This window comes from Stomoxys calcitrans, chromosome 1 (assembly GCF_963082655.1).
Source record: "Stomoxys calcitrans chromosome 1, idStoCalc2.1, whole genome shotgun sequence".
Lineage (NCBI taxonomy): Eukaryota > Metazoa > Arthropoda > Insecta > Diptera > Muscidae > Stomoxys > Stomoxys calcitrans.
The window spans coordinates 128,741,619-128,767,021 of NC_081552.1; the positions used below are offsets into that span (position 1 = coordinate 128,741,619).

At 36.9% G+C, this 25,403-nt stretch overlaps 1 protein-coding gene across 1 annotated transcript in view; it reads left to right on the forward strand.

Moving 5' to 3' along the window:
• The window catches only part of LOC131996871 (uncharacterized), a 51,243-nt gene extending 30,063 nt beyond the window's left edge, over positions 1-21,180 (forward strand). The window contains exons 2-4 of the mRNA XM_059367044.1: positions 5,781-7,144; positions 7,531-10,091; positions 21,034-21,180. Coding sequence (XP_059223027.1) covers positions 5,781-7,144; positions 7,531-10,091; positions 21,034-21,180 — 4,072 coding nt within the window. The remainder of the gene's footprint in view (positions 1-5,780; positions 7,145-7,530; positions 10,092-21,033) is intronic.
• The last annotated feature ends 4,223 nt before the right edge of the window (positions 21,181-25,403 follow it).

Consider the following 25,403-nt stretch of genomic DNA (forward strand, 5'->3'; position numbering starts at 1 on the left):
TTTTAGTTTTTAGTGGTTGGGGGACCACCCCACTCCCCAAAACACCCCTAAATCGGGCATATTTACCGACCTATCAATGTGGAGCTTAAATGAAAGGTAATGGGCGGTAGAGCAAGAATTGATACCCACTTTCGGGACCAATTTTCTGAGGGTCTACCCCTTTCCCAAAATACCCCACAAACAGCAATTTTTTACTGACCATGGCAATTGGGGCTCAAATAAAGGTATTTGGGAGTAGAATACGTATTTGATATCCAAATGTAGGACCATGTATTTAGGGCATCACCACTTTCTCAAAACACCCCAAAAGGAAATAAATTTTTCGTCCATGCCAATATGTGGCTCAAATGAAAGGTATTTGAGATTAGAAAACGAATTTGATAACCTATTTTAGGGATGGCAATAAGGGGCTTAAATAAATGGTATTTGAAAGAAGAGCACTATGCTGATATTTTTCAGGTCCAATTGTCTATGGCACCAGCTCACCGCCGAAAAAACCGCTAAATGAGATATAATGAGAATATCGGGCTGAAATAAAGAATTTTAAGAATGGAGTACACCTTAAATCCAAACTTATATTCGTAGACCTATAAAGGTCATGTGGGATTCAGATAATGCACTTATATTGTTAAACTGTTAGTCAAGCGATATACTATTTTCGTAGCAAGGTATTTCACTAAAAGCTCTTTAATTGTCGAAAATAAATATTCCAAGGAAACTTTTGTTCCATATAAAGTAAAAGAAGGCGCAGCGGAGCGGGCCCGGGTCAGCTAGTAATACATACAAATTTCAAGCGTCTAGCTTTACTCGTTCAAAAGTTTGCGTCTAGCTTTACTCGTTCGGTAGACGGATGGACTGGCTAGATTGACCTAAAATATCATATTGGTGCTCTACACCCAAATTTCTTATTTTTAGGGGCGTTTTTGAAAAAAGGGTGAGGGGAGGGTCCGCCCATTAAAGTTTGGATGTTAGATCTACTTCATTCTTTTGCTTTTGGTGGCGGATTGGAGTAGCCAAACCCGTTGCCCCGAAAGTGGATATCAAAATCATACTCTACTCCCAAAAACCACATTTGAGCTACATATTGCTATAGTCGGTATATATGTGTAGTTCAGAGATGAGTCGTCACTAAAACACTTGGCCATAAAATAGATATCAGATTTGAGCACTTTTTGCCATAATCCATAATATAATGTGACGGCCACCCACGCACTTAGCTCTGAAAAAATATCAGCATCGAGCTCTACTGTTACTGTTAAATTCCTTTTATTCTGTTAATTGTTACTGTTAACTGCAATCGGTTTAGGGGAAGTTCATGCGGTGACACTACCACGAAACACTTGGCCGCAAAATTGCACATCAAATATATTTTCTACTGTCAAATACCGATCATGTGAGCCCCTTATTGCCATAGTAGGCAAACATTGCCATAGCTCCCATATATATCTTCCATCCGATATGGTCTTTTAAGGCTATGAAAGCTGATCTGATTTGATTTGATCTGAACTTTGAAAAATTTAGCATGGGGTGCTTTATTTAATGTCCAAATGCGTGTGCAAAATTTCATTAAAATCGGTTCAGATTTAGATATAGCTCCCATATACATCTTTCATCCTAGGCTATAGTAGCCACAATTTTAGTCTGATCTTTACAAAACTTTGTACGAAATGTTTTATTACCCAATATTGTGCAAAATTTCATTAAAATCGGAACAGATTTTGATATAGCTTCTATATATATCATGCATCCGATATGGCCTTTTAAGGCTATAGAAACCACAATTTTGGTTTGATCTTTATAAAATTTAGTGTGAGATGTTTTATTTGTCGTTTTAGTTCGTGTGCTAAATTTAATGAAAGTTCGTCCAGATTTGGGTATATGTATTTCACATGACACTGCTTTTAGCGCTGTAGTAGCCACAATTTAGGTCATATCGTAAGAAAATCTTCCAAGGTTCCATTCAATATATCAATAGGTATGCAAAATTAAAATCTGACTATATTTCAACATAGGTTCCATGCATTAAAAGTTGTACGCAGACAATGTGGTGTAGAGTATTATATATTTTTAATTCTTTTTTTTTGGGTGGGATAGGGGGCTTTGATTTCCTTCTGACACGTCTTTTCATTTGAATACAATATATTATACAATATTGAAAATTTTGAGAATTTATATTGATGTAGCAATTTTTTAAATATTTCGAATTTTAAATATTTTTAAAAAGAAAATTTTTTTATTTCTTAAAAAAAATAATTTTTTTTTAATATTTTATGACCATTTAGCGAAGAATGCTGGATTTAGTGATTTTGGAAAAAATCGAAGCTGTTATCAAAACAAGAAAGATTATAGCCATATATATATATATATATATGTATATATATATATATATATATATATATATATATATATATATATATATATTTATATATATATATATATATATATATATATATATATATATATATATATATATATATATATATATATATATATATATAAGAATCTTGAGAAATTTTTTCGTTTGACAAGCCTGGTTTCAGTCGTAACTCGAGCTAGAAAAATAGTATTTAAAAAATGACTTTAAATGAAATATTTTGGTTGTTAGTCTGAAAATTTTGTTCCAAAATAGTTAGTAACATTTAACTATAAATTATTTGAATAACACCAGCAATGGAATGAATTTTTTTAAGGATTCGGAAACACAATTCAAAAACTCCGAAATGATCACCCAGGTTAATTTACATTTTAAAATAATTATTTCAAATAAAACCATTTCGTTTTATTTTCTTGGATTTCCGTAATTCATAATCCAGTATTTAAGGCATTTTATACGGAACTCGTAGAGATTAAGGAATGAAAATTCCAGTAGTTTGTAACGTATATTCCATTCCAATTTGATCGGAAAATAATATTTGAAATTTGAATGCATCTCTACGCAAAAACAGTGTTGGAAATGGGTCTACCGATGTGGAAGAATGAGTTGAGAAAATAAACCAATGAATGTAGATGAGTGGAAAAAAAAAAAAAAAAAAACGAGAGAGAAGAACAAAAACAACGCTGGTATTGACATTCACATTTTTTTTTGAGAAGTTTTTTTTTTTGGTTGGGCTGACAGCCGAAAATAGAGCAAGATCGTGGTTACAGAACAATTAAAAAAAAAAAAAAAAAAAAAAAGAAAATAATAGCATAACTAATATCTGTATGCAAAAACAAAGAAATAAAATATGTTTAAAAGAAAAAAAAAAAGATAAATTAAGCAAAAATATGTATATATATGAAGAATTGAGAAACCAGTCAACATCACAGCATGCAAAAGAAAATAAAACCTTAAAATAAAATCATAGGTTATGTTAAGAAAAAAATCAATGTGACAATGGTGCTATGAATATAAAAAAAAGAACGATTGGTGCCGAGACCACCAGAGTTGAAACAAAAAGAAAAGAAAAAAAAAGAAGTACATGCAAGAATCTAAAACCTGTTAAGTCTTACAACAAAACTATGTAATAAAGTCCCAAGACCACAAAATAAAACCGAAGGAATTGAAAGTGAACGTGAAAGTACACATTCCCCCCCCCCCAATTGCTCTTCCTTTGGTTGCCGTACCATGCCGTTAAGTCGAGACCTAAGAAGCCATTTGCAGAAGTAAAACAAATAAACATCTTATTGAGAGTTTGAAATTATAAATTTTATCTTTTGTATAAAAAAAAAGTAAAAAAAGAAAGAAAATACAGAAATATGTAATTTTTTTTAAATATAGGCATTTATTGAAATTATGAAAAAGTGTAAATATATATGTATACAACAAAAAAAAAATAATTGAAGTATGTACCCATAAATTAAATACATACGAAAAAGCAAGATTTTTGAAGCTGTCCAAGCAAGATAATTTTTTTTTTTTTTTTTTTTTTTTTATTTTTTTGTTTAACACATAAAAGAAACAGTATTATGAGGCCAAGTTTTTTTGTTTTTGTGGCTTTTTTTATAATTTGCTTTAAAAAAAAAAAATTGTCTTCTCCAAAAGAAAGGAATGATAATAACACAAACCAATGAAATAAGAGTTATTCGAAGAGAATAAAGAAAAATAAAAAAAAGAAATAAAAATAAGAAATGTCAATGAGAAACTTAGTAAGAGAGAAAAAAAAAGAGATAGCAGAAGTTTATCAAAGAGAACCGTAAAAAAAAAGAGAGTTTATTTGCAATTGAACTCTTTCAGAGTATAGGCCTGTACTCTTAAAGGGTGAGTAAACAAAAAACAAAAAAAGGAAGAAAAATAAAATAAAAAAAAAAATATATATACATTTTATTTAATAGATGCATCTATGATCTCGTTTTGTTGTAATTTTTTTTTCTCTATTGTAAATAAACATGCATGTATATAACCCTAGTTTTAAGCATTTATTTGTTAAACATTTTTTATATAGGCTTGAATGAATTATAATAAAAATTTTATAGATATAATTCTTATGAAAATGGAATCTTTTTCGCTCACTCTCTTAAAGAAAATGGGAATGTCAGAGTAAATTTATTCGATGTCGGTACAGGGTGTTGCAAATGATGGAAGTAAGTAGTGTTGGAATGTGGTTTAATACTCGGGTCCAATGATGGCTAGTTAGACGTACTGTTTTGGTAGGGTATTGTTTTGGAATGATTGAGCATCAAACAATACATGGCTGTCTGGTTATTAGCCGGCAGAAGGGGTGGGAAGCTCAAACCAAATGTCTGACGTTAATCCCCGAGTGTAGGCCTTTATTGGTCGTGTTTTCTTTTATATTGTCAGTCCGATAACCTCAAATCCTTTTTTTATGTATTTCTGGACACGAAGAAATTATGTTTTCGTTTGCAAGTGTATTTCACGGTGAAGAACCTACCCAAATCGACGAGTAGCCGGCAAAGCCACCGTGTCACCCTACACCTTTCTGAAATATGCACCGTACAACAAGCAAACCTAACATATGGCGCCCAACGGCAGGATACCTTGTGTAAAGTTTTTTTTTTGTTATTGTCAACTTCCTATAAAAAGAGTTAGACTGAAATGCCATCTATTTCCTTCAAAGGGTTTTGTTTGTGAATTTCAGTCATTATCTGTGTTGAGAAATACGGATTAATAGCACGGCACGAGTGCCAAATGGTTCTGAGTTTCTTTTATTTGTAATATTGTTTTTATGGGGTTCCCCGGTAATGTGGCAATCCGCTTACAACGTGATCCTATAAATTTTTGTATTTTTTGTTTTCTAAAAAAAAAAAAAAAAAATTTTTGGTCAGCCTTGTTTCTATTCCAAGTTGAACTTTTCATGATGTGACCAGACTTTTTTTGGGAAGAATTTTGTTTTTATTCTTTTCACGTGCACCACTAACCGAAATCATTTGCAACACCTAAACTATCGACTAAATTATATAAACAAAAGGAAATTATTTTGAAAATTTTTTGAAGTTATGTATATGGATACATTTTATCTTATTTTTTTAAATTACATTTTTTTTAATAGATTTGCATTGAAAATCATATTTTGGGCAAATTAAATTTTAATTTTTTTTTAATTAGATTTGCACTCAGTTCATGTTTTGGGTTTTGTAACCCTATATTGTTTGAGGAAATTGTATATGGATAAATCGAAAGGTCAATCGGAGAACCCACTTAGTGGAATAATTTCACAGGATAGAAGGGTAACTAGAAGTGTGGCTCGAGCATTAGAATCGCAGGTCGTAGGCTCTATTTTGACACAAATTGACACAGGGATAGAGAAAGATATCGATTTTGTCCCAACTGATTTTTTAAATAGGTGCGCCAACCGCATATTTGGTAGGTTATCAGGACCTGCTACTAGTAGTACACCTGGCAACACTATAGGAAGTAGCACAGCAAGTGGTGACGAAAGTCAACTTAATTTTTCGCAGAAACTAGCTAGGGTTATCAATATGTCGCAGGATCAAGGTACCGCTCCTTTGGCTCAGAATCAGGACGAGAATCCTTCGGGTGGTTCAGGTCCCCCCGACCAGATAGGACAATTAATGAGCGTTTTGTACCAGCAAAGTCAGATGATGGCATCATGTATGAACGAAATTCGTCAAATGAGAGGTGATATGCTTTCGCTTAGCCAACGCGTAGCTGAGGTTGAGCATTCTGGGAATGCGTCAGCAATTATCCCTCCCAATGGCTCGAGTTCGACCCCAGGAGATCCTAATAGAGAAGCTAACGTGGCCCAAATTGGACCTAGAAGCGGTCATGCACCGGAAATAGATGAACAGCAGCACCAATCTACACCGAATCGAGATGGTGCGAACAGGGGTAGGCCAAGTCAGTCCAATAGAGATAGGGATATAACCTATAGTGCAAGAGAGCTTGATATCCGGAAACCTATTGATTTGGACAGGTGGCACATCAAATTTGATGGTACAGGTCGTGACATGACAGTAGAAAGTTTTATCTTTCGTGTAGAGAGAATGCGGGAGCAGTATAATATTTCTCATAGCCAGTTACTTAGTGACTTTCATTGTTTAGTATCTGGTAGTGCTGCCAAATGGTACTGGCAGATACTGGAAGATAATGCTGAAGATATGGATTTTGACTATTTTGTTTTGAAAAAGGAGTTATTGAAGCACTTTAGGTCTGCAGATACTGATTATGAAATCATAAAAGAAATCATGGAACGGAAACAACAGTCCGGAGAGGGGTTTGAAGAATATTACGCGGATGTCCATAATCTCACCTTTCGACTCCGTAAAAAGATCCCTGAGGCTGATTTAGTGAAAATAGTTAGGGGTAATTTGAGAAGCAATTTGGCCAGCCTAACTTTTTCTGCAAATATAAGTACAATTGCTGACTTGAGGACCGAATGTAAAAGGGCAGAACGACTCTTGAAAGAAAATAGGCAACGAAATAGACAAGTAAACGAAATCTCAGTGTGGAACACTAATGAGGAGGAAGTGGATGTTTCCTTAGAGGCTATGTCTGCTCCAAACAAATTTATGAATAATACGAAGGTTTCTAAAACACCAAATGGACAGCAGTTTGCTAGAAACCCAACTGCAGCCAATAATAGATATGTTCGCAATGAGACTTCCCAGACTAGTCAGCCCTCTCAAATATCACCTGAAGAGAGATTTTGTCTTTCTCCCTTCCATCTGAACCTGTGCTTTAGTTGTGGTATGCCAGGCGATTTTTACAGAAAAAATTTTAAGGATCTAAAAACTGAAAGTGTTTGCCGATCGACATTTCATGAAATGAAATGCTTTGCGTGTGGAAAAGATGACTCTTTTTGCACTTTCACGCCAAAAAAATTGGATGTGGCAGAAAGGACCGGGAGTTTCTGTCAGGAAATGAAAATTCCGGAATAACTATATTGAAAAGGGAAGATAATAGTACCTTAAATGCCCATAAAGAACCACCAGTGAATTATAAAACATTGCATCAAAGAAAATTGGATTATCAGGATGCAAGGGCAAGAATATTTGGAGATGAAATTAAGAAAACTAGTAAAAATTATAAGAAAATTGGAAAATTGAGGCAAAAAGTTTTGAAAATTAAACAAGGGAAGAGGTTGTGTGTAGAGACGATAATAACCTTAGACGGGGACAATAGATTCTTCGCTAGCACAGATGTTGGAGGTAAGCGGGTTACAGCATTGCTGGACTCTGGCGCTGGTGCATGTTGCATAGGCAAAAATGCCATGGAGTTTGTAAAGGGTCTTGAAAAGGATATTATTATACTAAAACAACAAAATGTGAGAACAGCAAATGGTGGAACTGCTAAAGTCTATGGTATGATAACGCTACCAGTTGTGTGGGAAAAGCAAACACAAGAACTAGACTTTTTGATAGTCCCTGGCTTAGAGCAAGAATTTTACTTTGGGGTGCAGTTCTGGAAGAAATTTGGGCTCTCAGTTGTAGGAGAACTAGGCTGTAGCACGACTGAGATTAGCGAGGTAGTCGTACCAGAAACTAATACTAATCAGCACATTCTAAACGAGGAACAATGTAAACAACTTGAATCTGTAATGACTAGATTTCCTTCTTTTGCCATCTTGGGTTTAGGCCGTACTTCATTGGAGCAGCACGTGATAATAGTGACCGATGAGGACATCCCTGTTAAGCAGAGACACTATCCGGTATCACCCGTTATTCAAAAGCTCCTGTTCGACGAGTTGGACCGTATGATTGAGCTTGGCGTCATAGAGCCCAGTAATAGTAGCTGGAGCTCTCCAGTTACTCTTGTGAGGAAAGAGACAAAGAATCGTTTGTGCCTCGATGCCCGAAAGGTGAATGCCAGAACGGTAAAAGATGCATACCCTCTTCCTCATATAGAGGGTATCCTTAGCAGGCTTCAGGAGACGACGTATATATCTGCCATAGACCTAAAAGACGCTTTTTGGCAGATTCCACTAGAAGAAAAGTCGAGGGAAAAAACCGCATTCACAGTCCCTGGGCGGCCATTATACCAATTTACGGTAATGCCATTCGGCTTGTGTAATGCCGCCCAGAGAATGTGTAGACTGATGGATAAGGTTATTCATGCGGGTATTCGCGATAAGGTCTTCGTATACCTCGACGATATTCTAGTGGTTTCTGCCGATTTCAGCTCTCATATGGACCTTTTGAGTGAAGTGGCAGGATATTTGACAAAGGCAGGTCTCACAATAAACCTCGAGAAAAGCAAGTTTTGCCAACGAGAAGTTCGTTATCTGGGATTTGTAGTGGGAGATGGATGCATACGGACAGACAAGGATAAAGTGGCAGCTGTCAGAGAATTTCCGGAACCGAAAACCCCGAAGCAGTTAAGGCGATTCCTGGGAATGTGTGGGTGGTACCGCCGCTTTATTCAGAATTATGCTTCTATAGCGGCACCACTCCACGAATGTTTGGTTAAAGAGCGTATTCGCAGTTTTTCCTTGTCGGAAGATGCAAGGATTTCATTTGAGAAATTGAAGGATAGATTGACATCTGCTCCAGTATTGGTGAACCCGGACTTTTCAAAGCGTTTCTACGTCCAATGTGACGCGTCCACGTTAGGAGTCGGCGGTGTCCTTTTCCAATTGGATGAAGAAGGGCATGAACATCCCATAGCCTATATGTCCACTAAATTAAATAAAGCCCAGCGCAACTACAGCGTGAATGAGCTGGAGTGCTATGCGGCTGTTCTAAGCGTCAAGAAGTTCAGGCCCTACATAGAAGGTTTGCCGTTCACCATCATTACCGACCACGCGAGTCTCAAGTGGCTCATGAGCCAAACGGAATTAGCAGGGAGACTGGCACGATGGAGCCTAAAACTACAGGCATTTGAATTCCATATTGAGCATCGTCGTGGGTCACAGAATGTAGTACCCGACGCTCTGTCCAGAGCTCATATGGAAGAGATTCTTTTGATGGACCGTTTACTGGACCTTGATCTTACTAGCCCATATTTTGACTCAGAGGAGTACGCAGGTCTCAGGAATAGTATTGAGATGCATAAGATAGTTATGCCGGATGTTTGTGTATCCGAGAAATACATCTACAAGAGGATGAACTTTGCTACGGGTGATGCATTAGCAGAGGACAAAGCGTGGAAACTTTGGGTGCCTAGAGAGTTAAGGGATGCTTTAGTTCAAGCCGCTCATTGCTCCCCATCATCTGGTCATGGTGGAATCCATAAAACCTTATCCCGTATCCGAGAAAAGTATTACTGGCCTGCAATGGTAAAGGACGTTCAGTTGGTGGTTAAGAATTGCGATACCTGCTGCACAAATAAAAACACGAACTCTTTTAAAAGACCGGTCATGGGCAAACAGTTCATATCCGAACGACCCTTCCAAAGGGTATACATCGATTTTATGGGTCCCTACCCAAGGACTAAGGATGGAAACACTGTGCTATTTGTGTGCCTTGACCATTTTAGCAAGTTTGTTTTCCTGGAGCCAATGAGAGCTGCAACTGCTGTGAATGTTGCGAAATTCTTGGAAAAGCATGTCTTTCACGTTTTCGGAATCCCTGAGTTTGTCCATTCCGACAATGGTAAACAATTTACCTCAGTTTTGTTTAAGGACCTTCTAGACAAATATGGTGTAAGGCATATCCGCACGGCAATGTATGGACCCCAATCTAATGCCGCAGAGAGGGTAAATAGATCGATCCTTCAAATGATCAGATCGTATATTGGACCAGATCAGCGAAACTGGGATCAAACCATTAGCGATATAGCATTTGCCCTCAGGAGTACATCGCACAGTTCCATAGGAATGGCCCCGTTCTATTCATTATTTGGCTTAAACATGGTTCAACATGCATCCTCCTATGCTATTTATCGCAAATTGGATACGGTTAAGGATGCAGATTTTGCTTTACGCACAGGGGACCGACTTCAGTTGATTAGGAATCAGGTATACAAGAACTTGGACAAGGCATATGAGGAATGTGCTAGGAAATATAACTTAAGGTCAAAAGAAGTATCATTTAAGAAAGGGCAGGTCGTATATCGCCGGAACTTTAAGTTAAGCAGCAAAGTGGATAACTATAACGCTAAGTTAGCTCCTGCGAACGTAAAATGTGTGGTATTAGAGGTCCTAGGGAACTCCTTATACAAACTTGGAGGTTTAGATGGTAAGCTGATGGGAGTTTACCATGGAAAAGATTTGTTTGTGCTTTGATTGGAGACGATATTACCCAACTAGCTTTTGTGCGTGGGTCGAAGCCACACATTTTCAGGATACCAGAAGCATGATATCGAATTTTATCTTTATTAACAACCACAATAATTTTCTTGTTTTACGCACACATTCCATACCTGGAGTCAGGTATCGATGGATGCGAGCCTGTAACGTATATTCCATTCCAATTTGATCGGAAAATAATATTTGAAATTTGAATGCATCTCTACGCAAAAACAGTGTTGGAAATGGGTCTACCGATGTGGAAGAATGAGTTGAGAAAATAAACCAATGAATGTAGATGAGTGGAAAAAAAAAAAAAAAAAAAACGAGAGAGAAGAACAAAAACAACGCTGGTATTGACATTCACATTTTTTTTTGAGAAGTTTTTTTTTTTGGTTGGGCTGACAGCCGAAAATAGAGCAAGATCGTGGTTACAGAACAATTAAAAAAAAAAAAAAAAAAAAAAAGAAAATAATAGCATAACTAATATCTGTATGCAAAAACAAAGAAATAAAATATGTTTAAAAGAAAAAAAAAAGATAAATTAAGCAAAAATATGTATATATATGAAGAATTGAGAAACCAGTCAACATCACAGCATGCAAAAGAAAATAAAACCTTAAAATAAAATCATAGGTTATGTTAAGAAAAAAATCAATGTGACAATGGTGCTATGAATATAAAAAAAAGAACGATTGGTGCCGAGACCACCAGAGTTGAAACAAAAAGAAAAGAAAAAAAAAGAAGTACATGCAAGAATCTAAAACCTGTTAAGTCTTACAACAAAACTATGTAATAAAGTCCCAAGACCACAAAATAAAACCGAAGGAATTGAAAGTGAACGTGAAAGTACACATTCCCCCCCCCCAATTGCTCTTCCTTTGGTTGCCGTACCATGCCGTTAAGTCGAGACCTAAGAAGCCATTTGCAGAAGTAAAACAAATAAACATCTTATTGAGAGTTTGAAATTATAAATTTTATCTTTTGTATAAAAAAAAAGTAAAAAAAGAAAGAAAATACAGAAATATGTAATTTTTTTTAAATATAGGCATTTATTGAAATTATGAAAAAGTGTAAATATATATGTATACAACAAAAAAAAAAATAATTGAAGTATGTACCCATAAATTAAATACATACGAAAAAGCAAGATTTTTGAAGCTGTCCAAGCAAGATAATTTTTTTTTTTTTTTTTTTTTTTTTATTTTTTTGTTTAACACATAAAAGAAACAGTATTATGAGGCCAAGTTTTTTTGTTTTTGTGGCTTTTTTTATAATTTGCTTTAAAAAAAAAAAATTGTCTTCTCCAAAAGAAAGGAATGATAATAACACAAACCAATGAAATAAGAGTTATTCGAAGAGAATAAAGAAAAATAAAAAAAAGAAATAAAAATAAGAAATGTCAATGAGAAACTTAGTAAGAGAGAAAAAAAAAGAGATAGCAGAAGTTTATCAAAGAGAACCGTAAAAAAAAAGAGAGTTTATTTGCAATTGAACTCTTTCAGAGTATAGGCCTGTACTCTTAAAGGGTGAGTAAACAAAAAACAAAAAAAGGAAGAAAAATAAAATAAAAAAAAATATATATACATTTTATTTAATAGATGCATCTATGATCTCGTTTTGTTGTAATTTTTTTTTCTCTATTGTAAATAAACATGCATGTATATAACCCTAGTTTTAAGCATTTATTTGTTAAACATTTTTTATATAGGCTTGAATGAATTATAATAAAAATTTTATAGATATAATTCTTATGAAAATGGAATCTTTTTCGCTCACTCTCTTAAAGAAAATGGGAATGTCAGAGTAAATTTATTCGATGTCGGTACAGGGTGTTGCAAATGATGGAAGTAAGTAGTGTTGGAATGTGGTTTAATACTCGGGTCCAATGATGGCTAGTCAGACGTACTGTTTTGGTAGGGTATTGTTTTGGAATGATTGAGCATCAAACAATACATGGCTGTCTGGTTATTAGCCGGCAGAAGGGGTGGGAAGCTCAAACCAAATGTCTGACGTTAATCCCCGAGTGTAGGCCTTTATTGGTCGTGTTTTCTTTTATATTGTCAGTCCGATAACCTCAAATCCTTTTTTTATGTATTTCTGGACACGAAGAAATTATGTTTTCGTTTGCAAGTGTATTTCACGGTGAAGAACCTACCCAAATCGACGAGTAGCCGGCAAAGCCACCGTGTCACCCTACACCTTTCTGAAATATGCACCGTACAACAAGCAAACGTAACAAGTTCTGTTAGCTTTGACCGTAGATTTGAGCACAGTGAAATGATATTTAAAACTTTTTAAAATTTAGTTTTTGAAGTTTTGATTTTCTACTAAGAAAATTTTTTTTACAATGAAACATTTTGCGAATAATGATTTCCTTGTGTGTTGTGAATGAAAATCGTTAATGATATTCGATTAGTCAAATTGCATGTTTACAAAAAGGTGGGCATTGAGATTGTGTTTCACAGTGAATTATCCATATTTTTCACGATTCCGTTTTTGAAAAACTACAAAAACATCACTGATAACAAAACGCTTTTATTAAAATTTAAATAATACGTATTACTAAGCACACCCTTATTTATGAGAGCAAGTTTTATATTACACTTGAATTTGCCGCTAGGTCATTTGACATCAATTAGTGGGCAAAGAGGGAAAAAGGTTACAACTGATTTTTAGTTCCGTCAACTTTTGTTATTTTATCGCAATAAATTAGGAAAACTTCAGGAATAATAAATTATAAGCATATACAAAAATAGTTGGATGCAATTTTTACTGGACATCTTTCTCATCAAAAACGGATTTGCAATCGACTTTAATAAAGTTCGAAGAAGAAATTAGCGACATTATGTAAGCAGAATGTGGATGGTTCTTCGTAAAAATTGGTCGAAATTTACTTTTTTAAAATATGTAACATTTACAAATGTTGTTAAATTTTATGGAAATAAAAGTCATTTAAAACCAATGGACTGCCACAAAACTTTTGTAGTTTGAGAGCAAAAATGATCGCTAATGAAAACAAAAAAAATCATCAAAATACTGAAGCTGATTCGCCGAAACCTTTCATTATAAAACTAAGATATTCGCAACGCATTCACAATTTGGAGGCTTTGAATGATTAGGACTGGCCAAAAATAGTGTGTTGGCAGTTCCTGCACCCAATTGCGACCACAATTTTCGGAATTTTTTTTTTCGATATCCTTACCAATTTCACAGTAACAGACGAATTTTGCCAATTTACGATTTTGAAAAAATAAAATCCTGGCTACTTCCCAGATGGCAGCTATAACAAAACATTGACCGATTTGTCCCATTTACAATCCAAACCAACGCGTATTAATATGATATATTTGTGCAAAATTTCAAGCGTCTAGCTTTACTCCTTCCAAGGTAAGCGTTCTTTCGACAGACGCACATGGCTAGATCGACTTAAAATGTCATGTCGATCAAGAATATATACACTTTACAGGGTCTAAGATGCATATTTCGAGGTGTTACAAAGGGAATGGATAAATCCACCATTCTATAGTGGAGGGTATATACCTTATAATATAATATACCTTCAGCAGATCCAATTTCTCTCGTAAGTGAATTAGCATTACAATATTTTTAAAAAAAAGAGGTAATGAACTCTTATGTGTTTGTTGGGTACTCATGCACTTACCACAATATACTGCTCATGATGAAGGCCTCCGATATGATGGTGCTGTGGCTAAAGTTTAAAGCTGTATGGGGAAAAGAGAATCTTGGAGTGATATAAAATGCTATAAAATTTGAATAAATTCAAATTTGTGATGGTTTCTGCTGGTTGTGCGCAAACTCAGCGATTCAGTTTTATATTATGTTGTTTCTGTTTTAAATCATGATCATTGAAAACTATTTTGACACTTTTTATTCCATTAAAATGCCATATAAGGTCTTTTCACTGAGATTGGTACATTCAACAAACTGAAATCATTTCACTATTTTAAATGATACTTAGGTGTAATTGTATATTAAGGTGCCTCTAAACTTCCAGTTGGAGGGGATGAATGTAATGCCGGGCAGTTTTAGTAGGGTGTCAAAATATTGATTTGCCGCAAAACGCAGGCACAATGGTCACATTAGGTTGGTGTAACTTCTATTGCATGTAGCATGGATTCGCAACTACTGGCCTCTTATAAAAGCGTCAATATGGGTTTCAAAAACTTGCCTTGGTGATATAGTTTGCGGTGCAAGTCCGACGACAAAAGATGACTTAAGCCAGAAAATGACTAACTTTGGGCCAGTGGTTTCTTAGTGTCACCTAAAACAATTCCTTGGGACTTGTGTCAAACAGACAGTTGATCATGCAACTTCGAGCTTGTGACAAATAGACCGGTGGTAGTAAATCTGGGTAGAAGTTAGGTACGAATTTTGCGCAGTAATCTATTACATAGGGTATGCATGAAACATGGCTTCAATGTATGTTAAAGACGAATTTATTTTGCATCCATATTGCTTCTAATCAGCGGTTGTGTATGCTAAAAGTGCTTTGAGCTCATTGAACGAACATCAAGTAAAACAATTCGTGCTTCACGAAAGCTAGAAATTGGCACAATCTTTATCAACGTGCATTAAAGAGAGTTTAATATCTTCAGTTGAATTTGCGAACTCGGACCAAAAAGGTTATCGCGCGTGTTGTGTGTTTTTCCTTTGTTGTTGTTTCATACTTTTGAACGTAGTATTATTAAAAGGTACTTTTATTTAATTTATTGTTACACCCACCTTCATAGGGGATATACTGATTTAGTTTCATTCAGTTTGCAACAGATCGAAATATCAATTTCCGACCCTACAAAGTATATATATTTCTGAGCGTCGTAAAATTCTAAGACGATTTAATGATGTCTGTGTGTCTGTCTGTCCGTCTGTTGTAATCACTCTGCAGCCTTCACAAATTGAGATATTGCGCTGAAATTTGGCACAGAGACCTCTGATTGATGCACGCTGGTTAAGTTCTTGAACGGGCCAAATCCAACCATATTTGGATATATCTGCTATATAGACAGATCCGGCGATAAAGGGTCTAATGTCAATAAATGCTTTATTTTTTATCCGATTTCGCTGAAATTTTAAAACAGAGAGAGTTTTAGGCCTGCCGACATCTGATCCAAATACGGTTCAGATCGGACTATATTTATATATAGCTGCCATATAGATCGATCTGACGATAAAGGGTCTGAAGCCCATTAAATCTTTATTTATTACCCAAATTCGCTGAAGTTTCAAATAGTGAGTAGGTTAAGACCTCCCGACATCCGACCTGAATATAGTTCAGATAGCACTATATTTATTGTAGTTATAGCTGCCAAATAGACCGATATGCCGATTAAGGGTCTGACGCCGATGAAAGCTTTAATTATTACCCGATCTCACTGAAATGGGAATCAGTGAGCTCTATTAAGCCTACAGCCATCTGACCTAGATATTTTAGAGATCGGACGATATTGAAATATAGCTGTCATATGGACTGATATGCCGATTAAGGGTCTTAAGCCTATAACAGCTGCATTTATTGGGCGATTTTGTTGAAATTTTAAATGGTGAGTTATTTTAAGCCTTCCGACATTCGACCCAAATATGATCAGATTAGACTATACAGATATAGCTGTTATATAGACCGAACTTCTAATTTTGGGTCTTAATCTAATAAAAAACGGATTTCTTACCTAATATCGCTGAAACTGTTACATTAATATGGGATGGTTAATATATCCTTAGTGGTGGATATCGGTCCGGCCGAACTTAATACATTTTTACTTGTCTTAATTAATTACTGTAAAACTCCATCTGAGAATGGGATTTGTATGTTAATGACAATCTATTTTTAATTACACACTGCAAATAAAAACAAGTAAAAAGGCGTTAAGTTCGGCCGGGCCGAACTTTGGATACCCACCACCTCGGGTATATATGTAAACCACCTTTCGTCAGAATCCGGTGAAAAATGCATACCTTATGCTTCATAGCAGCTATATCGAAATATGTTCCGATTTGGACCAAATACCAATAAGTACAATTCATTATTCAATTGTGTATAACAAAATATTGGTCTATTAAGTAGCTATATATAAAAATAAACCGATTTGGACCACGTAGTACACGGATGTCGAAATGCTTAGCATAAGTCACTGTGTAAAATTTCAGTGAAATCGTATTATAAATGCGACTTTTATGGGATCAAGACTATAAATCAAGATATCGGTCTATATGGCGGATCTGGACGGATCTGGGTCAAACTTGAAAAGGATGTTGAAGGGCCTAACACAACTCACCATCCGAAATTTCGGCGTCATCGGACAATAAACGCGCCTTTTATGACCCCAAAACCTTAGATCGAGGGATCGGACTATATGGCAGCTATATCCAAATCTGGACCGATCTGAGCCAAATTGACAAAGGACGTTGAAGGGCCTAACATTACCCACTGTCCCAAATTTTAGCAAAATCGGGTAATAAATGTGGCTTTAATGGGCCTAAAATCCTAAATCAGGGGATCGGTCTATATGGCAGCTATATCCAAATCTGGACCGATCTAGGCCAAATTGACGAAGGGTGTCGAAGGGTTTATCACAACTCACTGTCCCGAATTTCAGCAAAATCGGATAAATGAATGTGGCTTTAATGGGCCTGGGACACTAAATCGTAGGATCGGTCTATATGACAGCTATATCCAAATCTGGACCGATCTGGGCCAAATTGACGAAGGATGTCGAGGAGCCTAACACAACTCACTGTCCCATATTTCAGCAAAATCGGATAAAATTTGTGGCTTTTATGGGCCTAAGACCCTAAATCGGAGGATCGCTCTATATGGCAGCTATATCCAAATCTGGACTTATCTGAGCCAAATTTACGAAGGATGTCGAGAGGCCTAACAAACTCACTGTCACAAATTTCAGCAAAATCGGATAATAAATGTGGCTTTTATGCGCCTAAGACCCTAAATGGAAGGATCGGTCTATATGGCAGCTATATCCAAATCCGGACCGATCTGGGCTAAATTGACGAAGGATGTCGATGGGCCTAACATAACTCACTGTCCCAAATTTCAGCAAAATCGGATAATAAATGTGGCTATTATTGGCTTAAGACCCTAAATCAGCGGATCGGTCTATATGGGGGCTATATCAAGATATAGTCCGATATAGCCCATCTTCGAACTTAACCTGCTTATGAAAAAAAAAAGAATCTGTGCAAAGTTTCGGCTCAATATCTCTATTTTTGAAGACTGTAGCGTGATTTCAACAGACAGACGGACGGACATGTCTGGATCGTCTTAGATTTTTACGCTGATCAAGAATATATATACTTTATAGGGTCGGAAATGGATATTTCGATGTGTTGCAAACGGAATGACAAAATGAATATACCCCCATCCTTCGGTGGTGGGTATAAAAATAAATAACTAACAAATCATTTATTTTTTTGGGGTATTAATCGCAGAAAATGGTGTTTTCATTGAAAACATTTCTTGCATGAAAAATGCAGATTAAATTTGTGCTGCTAATGCTCCATTGTTGATGTTAAATAAGAAGCGCATTTTGGATCTTTAAACAATCGCATGTAAGTGGGACATCGCCCACAAAAATGCATGGCGGAAGCAACTGTGTATGCTTATGTCACGATAGTTTTAACTTACACTATTGCATCCAGGGGTGCAATATTTTCTGCTGGGATAGTTTCAAAATGGAATTAGCAAATTACCTCAAAATATTGGCACAAACAGCACAAACAACAGGCCAAAATAAAATGTTAAAACTGCAATAATTCGTATTACCAATAATAGTTACTCTTTGATTTTAATACCATCATCGCAATCATCGACAAATATGTTCCAATAATTTTTCCCAAAATTTTGGATAATGTATTTTTAGTTTCAAAAAAGATAAAAAACCATTTCTAATTTTATTTCTTTTAAGAAATGACAAAGGTAAAACTTTGAAATAGAAGGAAACTTCCATCGAATATTATAATTTAAGTACCCACTCCTTACTTTATACAGTATATTCACGTTGTCAAGGAAGGTTACTTGCAGAGTAGTTTTTATGACTATCTGCCCTTTGCTGGCTTAGGTGTATGTTCATAGTGGCATGGGGCGGATTAATATCTGCACCCCCTTTTCAACCTAACCTAACCTATCTGATCTTTAATCTGCTTCGCCAGATGTGGTTTTTATTTCATCAAAATAAAAAATTGAAAAACAGGTAAAAAGGCGTTAAGTTCGGCAAGGCCGAACTTTTGATACCCACCACCTCGGGTATATATGTAAACCACCTTCCTTTAAAATCCGGTGAAATTGCATATCTTATGTCCCATAGCAGTTATATCGAAATATGTTCCGATTTGGACCAAATAGTTATAAGTAATAGTCATTGTTCAATTGTGTATAACATAATATTGGCCTTTTTAGTAGCTATATCTAAAAATAAACCGATCTGAACCATATACAACACAGATGTCGAAAAGCCTAACATAAGTCACTGTGTCAATTTTCAGTGAAATCGGATTATAAATGCCCCTTTTATGGGGCCAAGACTTTAAATCAAGAGATCGGCCACCGATTTGGCCTAAGTTGCAGAAAAATGTCGAAGGGCCTAACACAACTCGCTGTCCCAAATTTCAGCAAAATCGGATAATAAATGTGGCTTTTATGGGCCTAAGACCCAAAATCGGAAGATCGGTCTATATGGCAGCTATATTCAAATCTGAACCGATCTGGGCCAAATTAACGAAGGAAGTCGAAAGGCCTAACACAACTCACTGTCCCAAATTTCAGCGAAATCGGATAATAAATGTGGCTTTTATGGGCCTTAGACCCTATACCGGAGGATCTGCCTATATGGCAGCTATATCCAAATCAGGACCGATCTGAGCCAAATTGACGAAGGTTGTCAAATGGACTATATATAATATATATATAAATTTTATGGTGACCAAGGAGAAAGCAGTAGAATGAACTCCTGAACCAAATTTTTACAGTCAGTTTCAAAAAGAAAGCAAAAATAAGTTATTTGAAGATTTATTGGAGGGCTGAAATACGGTGCTTTGGTGGTTTTATTTCGACGAGCCAAATCATAAACTTAGTGACAATGAGCAAAAACAAAAACCTTTTTATTTGCAAAAGCGTTAAAATCTGGGTGGAAACGCCCATTACAACCCATACAAATGATGAGCTGCGTGTATAGAGGGGACATATTTACTCTGCGCTATGCGTCAGCAGAATGCATTGATACCGTCAAGAAGCTCGTCGGAGGTATCCACACTTCCTCCCTAGCTTACAAATGCAACGGTTTTCAACAAGGGATGGGGTAACAAATTTGAGACGGAACGCACGTTTGGATTCATAGGCAAGCAAAACCAAGATTTGGTCGCTGAGAAATAGGAGGTATCCCACAGGGAGGAGAAGGAGGAAGGAACTCTCCTTGATCAAGTCTCCGTGGCAAGTTTGGCTAAGACTAAAGGCATAGCTCACTATGGGTCCCAGGCTGTCTTATTCAGGATTGGGATGACCAGGATAGGCAAAGATCCTTATATTGAGACATCATGCCATGCAGCGGCACCGCCTTAAAAACAGGAGGCTGACGACGAGACCATCGCCTACTGGTGGGAAGACAAAGACAAGCGAAGATCTTAATATTAAAACACCGGGCAGTGCAGTGGCGAGAGACTAAACACAGCCTAACGAATAGGGACTCAACAATGGGACCAGCGCCGACCCTCTCAAGATTCGGAGGACTAGGATAGGCAAAGATCTTAATGTTGAAACATCAGTCAGTACACGGACAGAGACTCAATGCAGCTTAACAAACAGGGAACCGACTTTGGGACCATCACGCACTCCCAACAAGCCTAGTTACTGAAGGACCAGTGATGGAGGGCATCCAGATAGACCACCATCGGTGCTAGACAGCTACATACGCTCTGATGGAGAAAATCAGCAAGGGCAAGATTCATATTGCCTTAACTCAGGAGCCTTGGAGCATGGAAGACATTAACAACAATGTCAACAGGAATAAGACTGCATCAGTCGGGTCTTTTGAAGAGTGTTGTCTTCTTCGTTAGAGGAAATCAGCCCAAAAACCCTGGATGAGCAGGGAGCTTCGGAATATTGGGAAAGAAGACTTAAAAACAGAGAACTTCGTAGAAAAGCGGATGTTTATTGGGATGTGTATTACACACGGCCCACGAAATGCAACAATATTATCAGAGCGGCAAAACGGGCCTCCTGGAAGCTATTCTGCGAAGAGGTCAACAGCTGTAATGACGCCGCCAAAATAAAAAAGTTTCTCTCAAAAACTTATGTCCAAACTGAAACGTTATTATGGGAGTGAGAGCAGAGGCAGTGGTGGGCATGTTGAGGATTTTGATAAAAACACATTTTCCACAGGGTACGACGGGAATCATTGAGACACCTGAATCCTGGCATAATGAGGTTGATCGAAGGCTTGTCGTAACGGAATTTATTGTAAAGGAAGCCTTGAGGAGCTTCAAACCATTTAAAACACCCGCATCTAATGGAATATTTCCGGCGTAACTACTGAAGGAGGCCGACTATTTGGCGCCCATCTGGCCACTATTTTCACATCATGCCTAGGACTTGCATATACTTCGAATGCCTTAACATCTTTACGGACAATAAACTGGCCAATCGCGAACAATCTTGGAGTGTAAGGAAGATATAAACGCCTACTCTGAGGATGGTAAAATCCGCAGCGTTTGGGTGCCGAGTCATAGTGGAGTAAAGAGGAGTGAAAGAGCAAACGATTTGACTGTGAGGGCCAGAGGACTGCCGTCAATTAACTTGGTTAACCCGAAGCCATTTGGTAAGACGCAGTCCGAATTAAGCGTGGTCGGCGAGCGCGCATGTAACACTGTGGAACAGTGAAACAGTCGGTAGGGTGGTGAAAATCCTATAGGGAGATCTGGATCGTGAGAAGACTACTGAAAGGAAGTAAGAAGGAGGTCGGTATAGCATTCCATTTCAAAACGGACACATAGGAAGACAAGCTCACTTATGCCAAATCGGTGCAGTTGAAAGGAGGGCGCGGATATTAATCCGCTCTATGCCTCTATGGACAGACACCTAAGCCTGTAATCGGTTTCTTGTGCGTTCTAAATTTTGGAAAACTAATCTCAAAAAAAGTATAAGTCAGGAATTCCGTCTTACTTACAAAATCTCCAATTGTTTTCCATACCCTGAACTGCCAGCATTTACGGATAATGAAATGGAATGAAAAGGCGTAAACACTGTGGCCCAAATGGCAAGAAAGGAAAGCTTTTGATCTGAGCAGTGCAAAATGTTCTTGACATTTGTAGGGCTGTACATAGCCTTTCATCTGCTAAGCCCCATATATCGTCTCTTTCTTCTCTCTATACATAAAAGAGACGCGTGACTGACTGATTGCTGGCTGATAGATCATCGCCCAGCCCAAACGGCTAAAGCTAGAATCATGAAATTTTGAACGAATGTTGAATTTGGGCCAAAGGCACAGGATAAGCTGGGTTTGTCGATATTCATACGTTTAAATACTAAAAACTACAAAAAGGTTCGAAATAGAGGACTGTTTCCACAGGGCGAACGGGAAGAGCTACGAGGATGTAAGTGAGCTCAAATGAAAGAGCGTCTCGAAAAATTTGATTTGAAGAAAAAAATTTTGAAATATCGTACCGGAAGTGTGAGATTTGCACGTTTAGTGTCAAAATTGATACCATTTGGTACTTTCTTCCTTGATTGAGCTAGAGTTCTGAATGTTGGTATTTGGGTACACTTTGATAACCTGTGATGGGGGGGCAAATGAGTTTTTGGAAATTTTTAGATTTTGGTACTAAAAAGTACCAACAAATAAAAGCGTGCTATATTTGGCCGTACCGCATCTCATATACCCTCCACCATGGATCGCATTTGTCATATTTTTTGAATGACTTTTTCAAATATATATGAGCTATATCAAATTATTTACTGATATTGACCGTATTTGTCACGGCCGTCGAGAGGCCTAACACAACTCGTTGTCGCAAATTTCAGCTAAATCGGGTAATAAATGTGGCTTTAATTGGCCTAAGACCTTAAATCGGAAGGCTATATGGAGGCTATATCAAGATATAGTACGATATAGCCTATCTTCGAACTTAATGTGCCTATATACAAAACAAGAATCTGTGCCAAATTTCAGCTCAATATCTCATTTTATACCCTCCACCATAAGATAGGGGGTATACTAATTTCGTCATTCTGTTTGTAACTACTCAAAATATTCGTCTGCGACCCCATAAAGTATATATATTCTTGATCGTCGTGACATTTTATGTCGATCTAGCCATGTCCGTCCGTCCGTCCGTCTGTCAAAAGCACGCTAACTTTCGAAAGAGTAAAGCTTGCCGCTTGAAATTTTGCACACATACTTCTTATTAGAATAGGTCAGTTGGTATTGTAAATGGTCCATATCGGTCCATGTTTTGATATAGCTGTCATATAAACCGAGCTTGGGTCTTGACTTCTTGAGCCTCGAGAGGGCGCAATTCTTATCCGATTTGAATGAATTTTGGCACGACGTGTTTCGTTATGATATCCAACAACTGTGCCAAGTATGGTTCAAATCGGTCCATAACCTGATATAGCTGCCATATAAACCGATCTTGGGTCTTGACTTCTTGAGCCTCTAGAGTGTGCAATTCTTTTCCGATTGAAATGAATTTTTGCACGACATGTTTTGTTATGATATCTAACAACTGTGCCAAGTATGGTTCAAATCGGTTCATCTTTTGATATAGCTGCCATATAAACCGATCTTGGGTCTTGATTTCTTGAGCCTCTAGATTGTGCAATTCTTATCCGATTTGAATGAATTTTGGCACGACGTGTTTTGTTATAATATCCAACAACTGTGCCAAGTATATTTCAAATCGATTCATAACCTGATATAGCTGTCATATAAACCGATCTTGGATCTTGACTTCTTGAGCCTGTAGAGGTCGCAATTATTATCAGATTTGCCTGAAATTTTGTACGACGGATTCCCTCATGACTTACAACATACGAATTTATTATGATCTGAATCGGTCTATAGCCCGATACAGCTCCCATATAAATCGATCTCTCTATTTTACTTCTTGAGCCCCCAAAGGGTGCAATTCTTATGCGAATTGGCTGACATTTTACACAGGTTTCCAACATATAATTTAATTGTGGTCCAAACCGGACCATATCTTGATATCGCTCTAAGAGCAGAGCAAATCTATTCTTATATCCGTTTTTGCCTAAGAAGAGATGCCGGGAACTCGACAAATGCGATCCATGGAGGGTATATAAGATTCGGCCCGGCCGAACTTAGCACGCTTTTACTTGTTTTTAAATTCGTATATTTAGGTACTAATATATTTTGTATATTTATTTGTTTAGAGATTGAGCTAGAGGTGTGTATACATTGGACAACTAGAAGTTTTTTTTATTAATTCGTTCTTTTAGGTACCAAAAATATGTACAAAATTTGACTTTTTGTATGAATTAAGTTAAATCTTTCGAAATTGGGTACTTTATTTAAGGATTGATCTAAAGCTTACGAAATTAGGATTTAGTATATATTGGGCCACTAGAAGAGTGTTATGAAATTCGTAAGAACAATTCAAACAAGTAAAAGAGTGCTAAGTTCGGCCGGGCCGAATCTTACATACCCTCCACCATGGATCGCATTTGTCGAGTTCTTTTCCCGGCATCTCTTCTTGGGCAGAAAAAGGATATAAGAAAAGAGTTGCTCTGCTATTAAAACGATATCAAGATATGGTCCGGTTCGGACCACAATTAAATTATATGTTGGAGACCTGTGTAAAACGTCAGCCAATTCGTATAAGAATCGCGCCCATTGGGGCTCACGAAGTAAAATAGAGAGAACGATTTATATGGGATCTGTATCGGGCTATAGACCGATTCAGACCATAATAAACACGTTTGTTCATGGTCATGAGAGGATCCATCGTACAAAATTTCAGGCATATCGGATAATAATTGCGACCTCTAGGGATCAAGAAGTCAAGATCCCAGATCGGTTTATATGGCAGCTATATCAGGTTATGAACCGATTTGAACCTTATTTGACACAGTTGTTGAAAGTAAAAATAAAATACGTCATGCGAAATTTTAGCCAAATCGGATAGGAATTGCGCCCTCTAGAAGCTCAAGAAGTCAAATCCCCAGATCTGTTTATATGACAGCTATATCAGGTTTTGGGCCGATTTCAACCATACAGTTGTTGGATATAATAATGAAATACTTCGTGCAAAAATTCATTCAAATCGAATAAGAATTGTGCCCTCTAGAGGCTCAAGAAGTCAAGACCCAAGATCGGTTTATATGGCAGCTATATCAGGTTATGGACCGATTTAAACCATACTTGGCACAGTTGTTGGGTATCATAACAAAACACGTCGAGCGAAATTTAATTCTAATCGGTTAAGAATTGCGCCCTCTAGAGGCTCAAGAAGTCTAGACCCAAGATCGGATTATATGGCAGCTATATCAGGTTATGGACCGATTTGAACTATACTTGGCACAGTTGTTGGATATCATAGCAAAATACGTCGTGCAAAATTTCACTCCAATCGGATAAGAATTGCGCACTCTAGAGGCTCAAGAAGTCAAGACCCACGATCGGTTTATATGGCAGCTATATCAGGTTATAGACCGATTTGAACCATACTTGGCACAGTTGTTGGATATCATAACAAAACACATCGTGCAAAATTTCATTCTGATCGGATTAG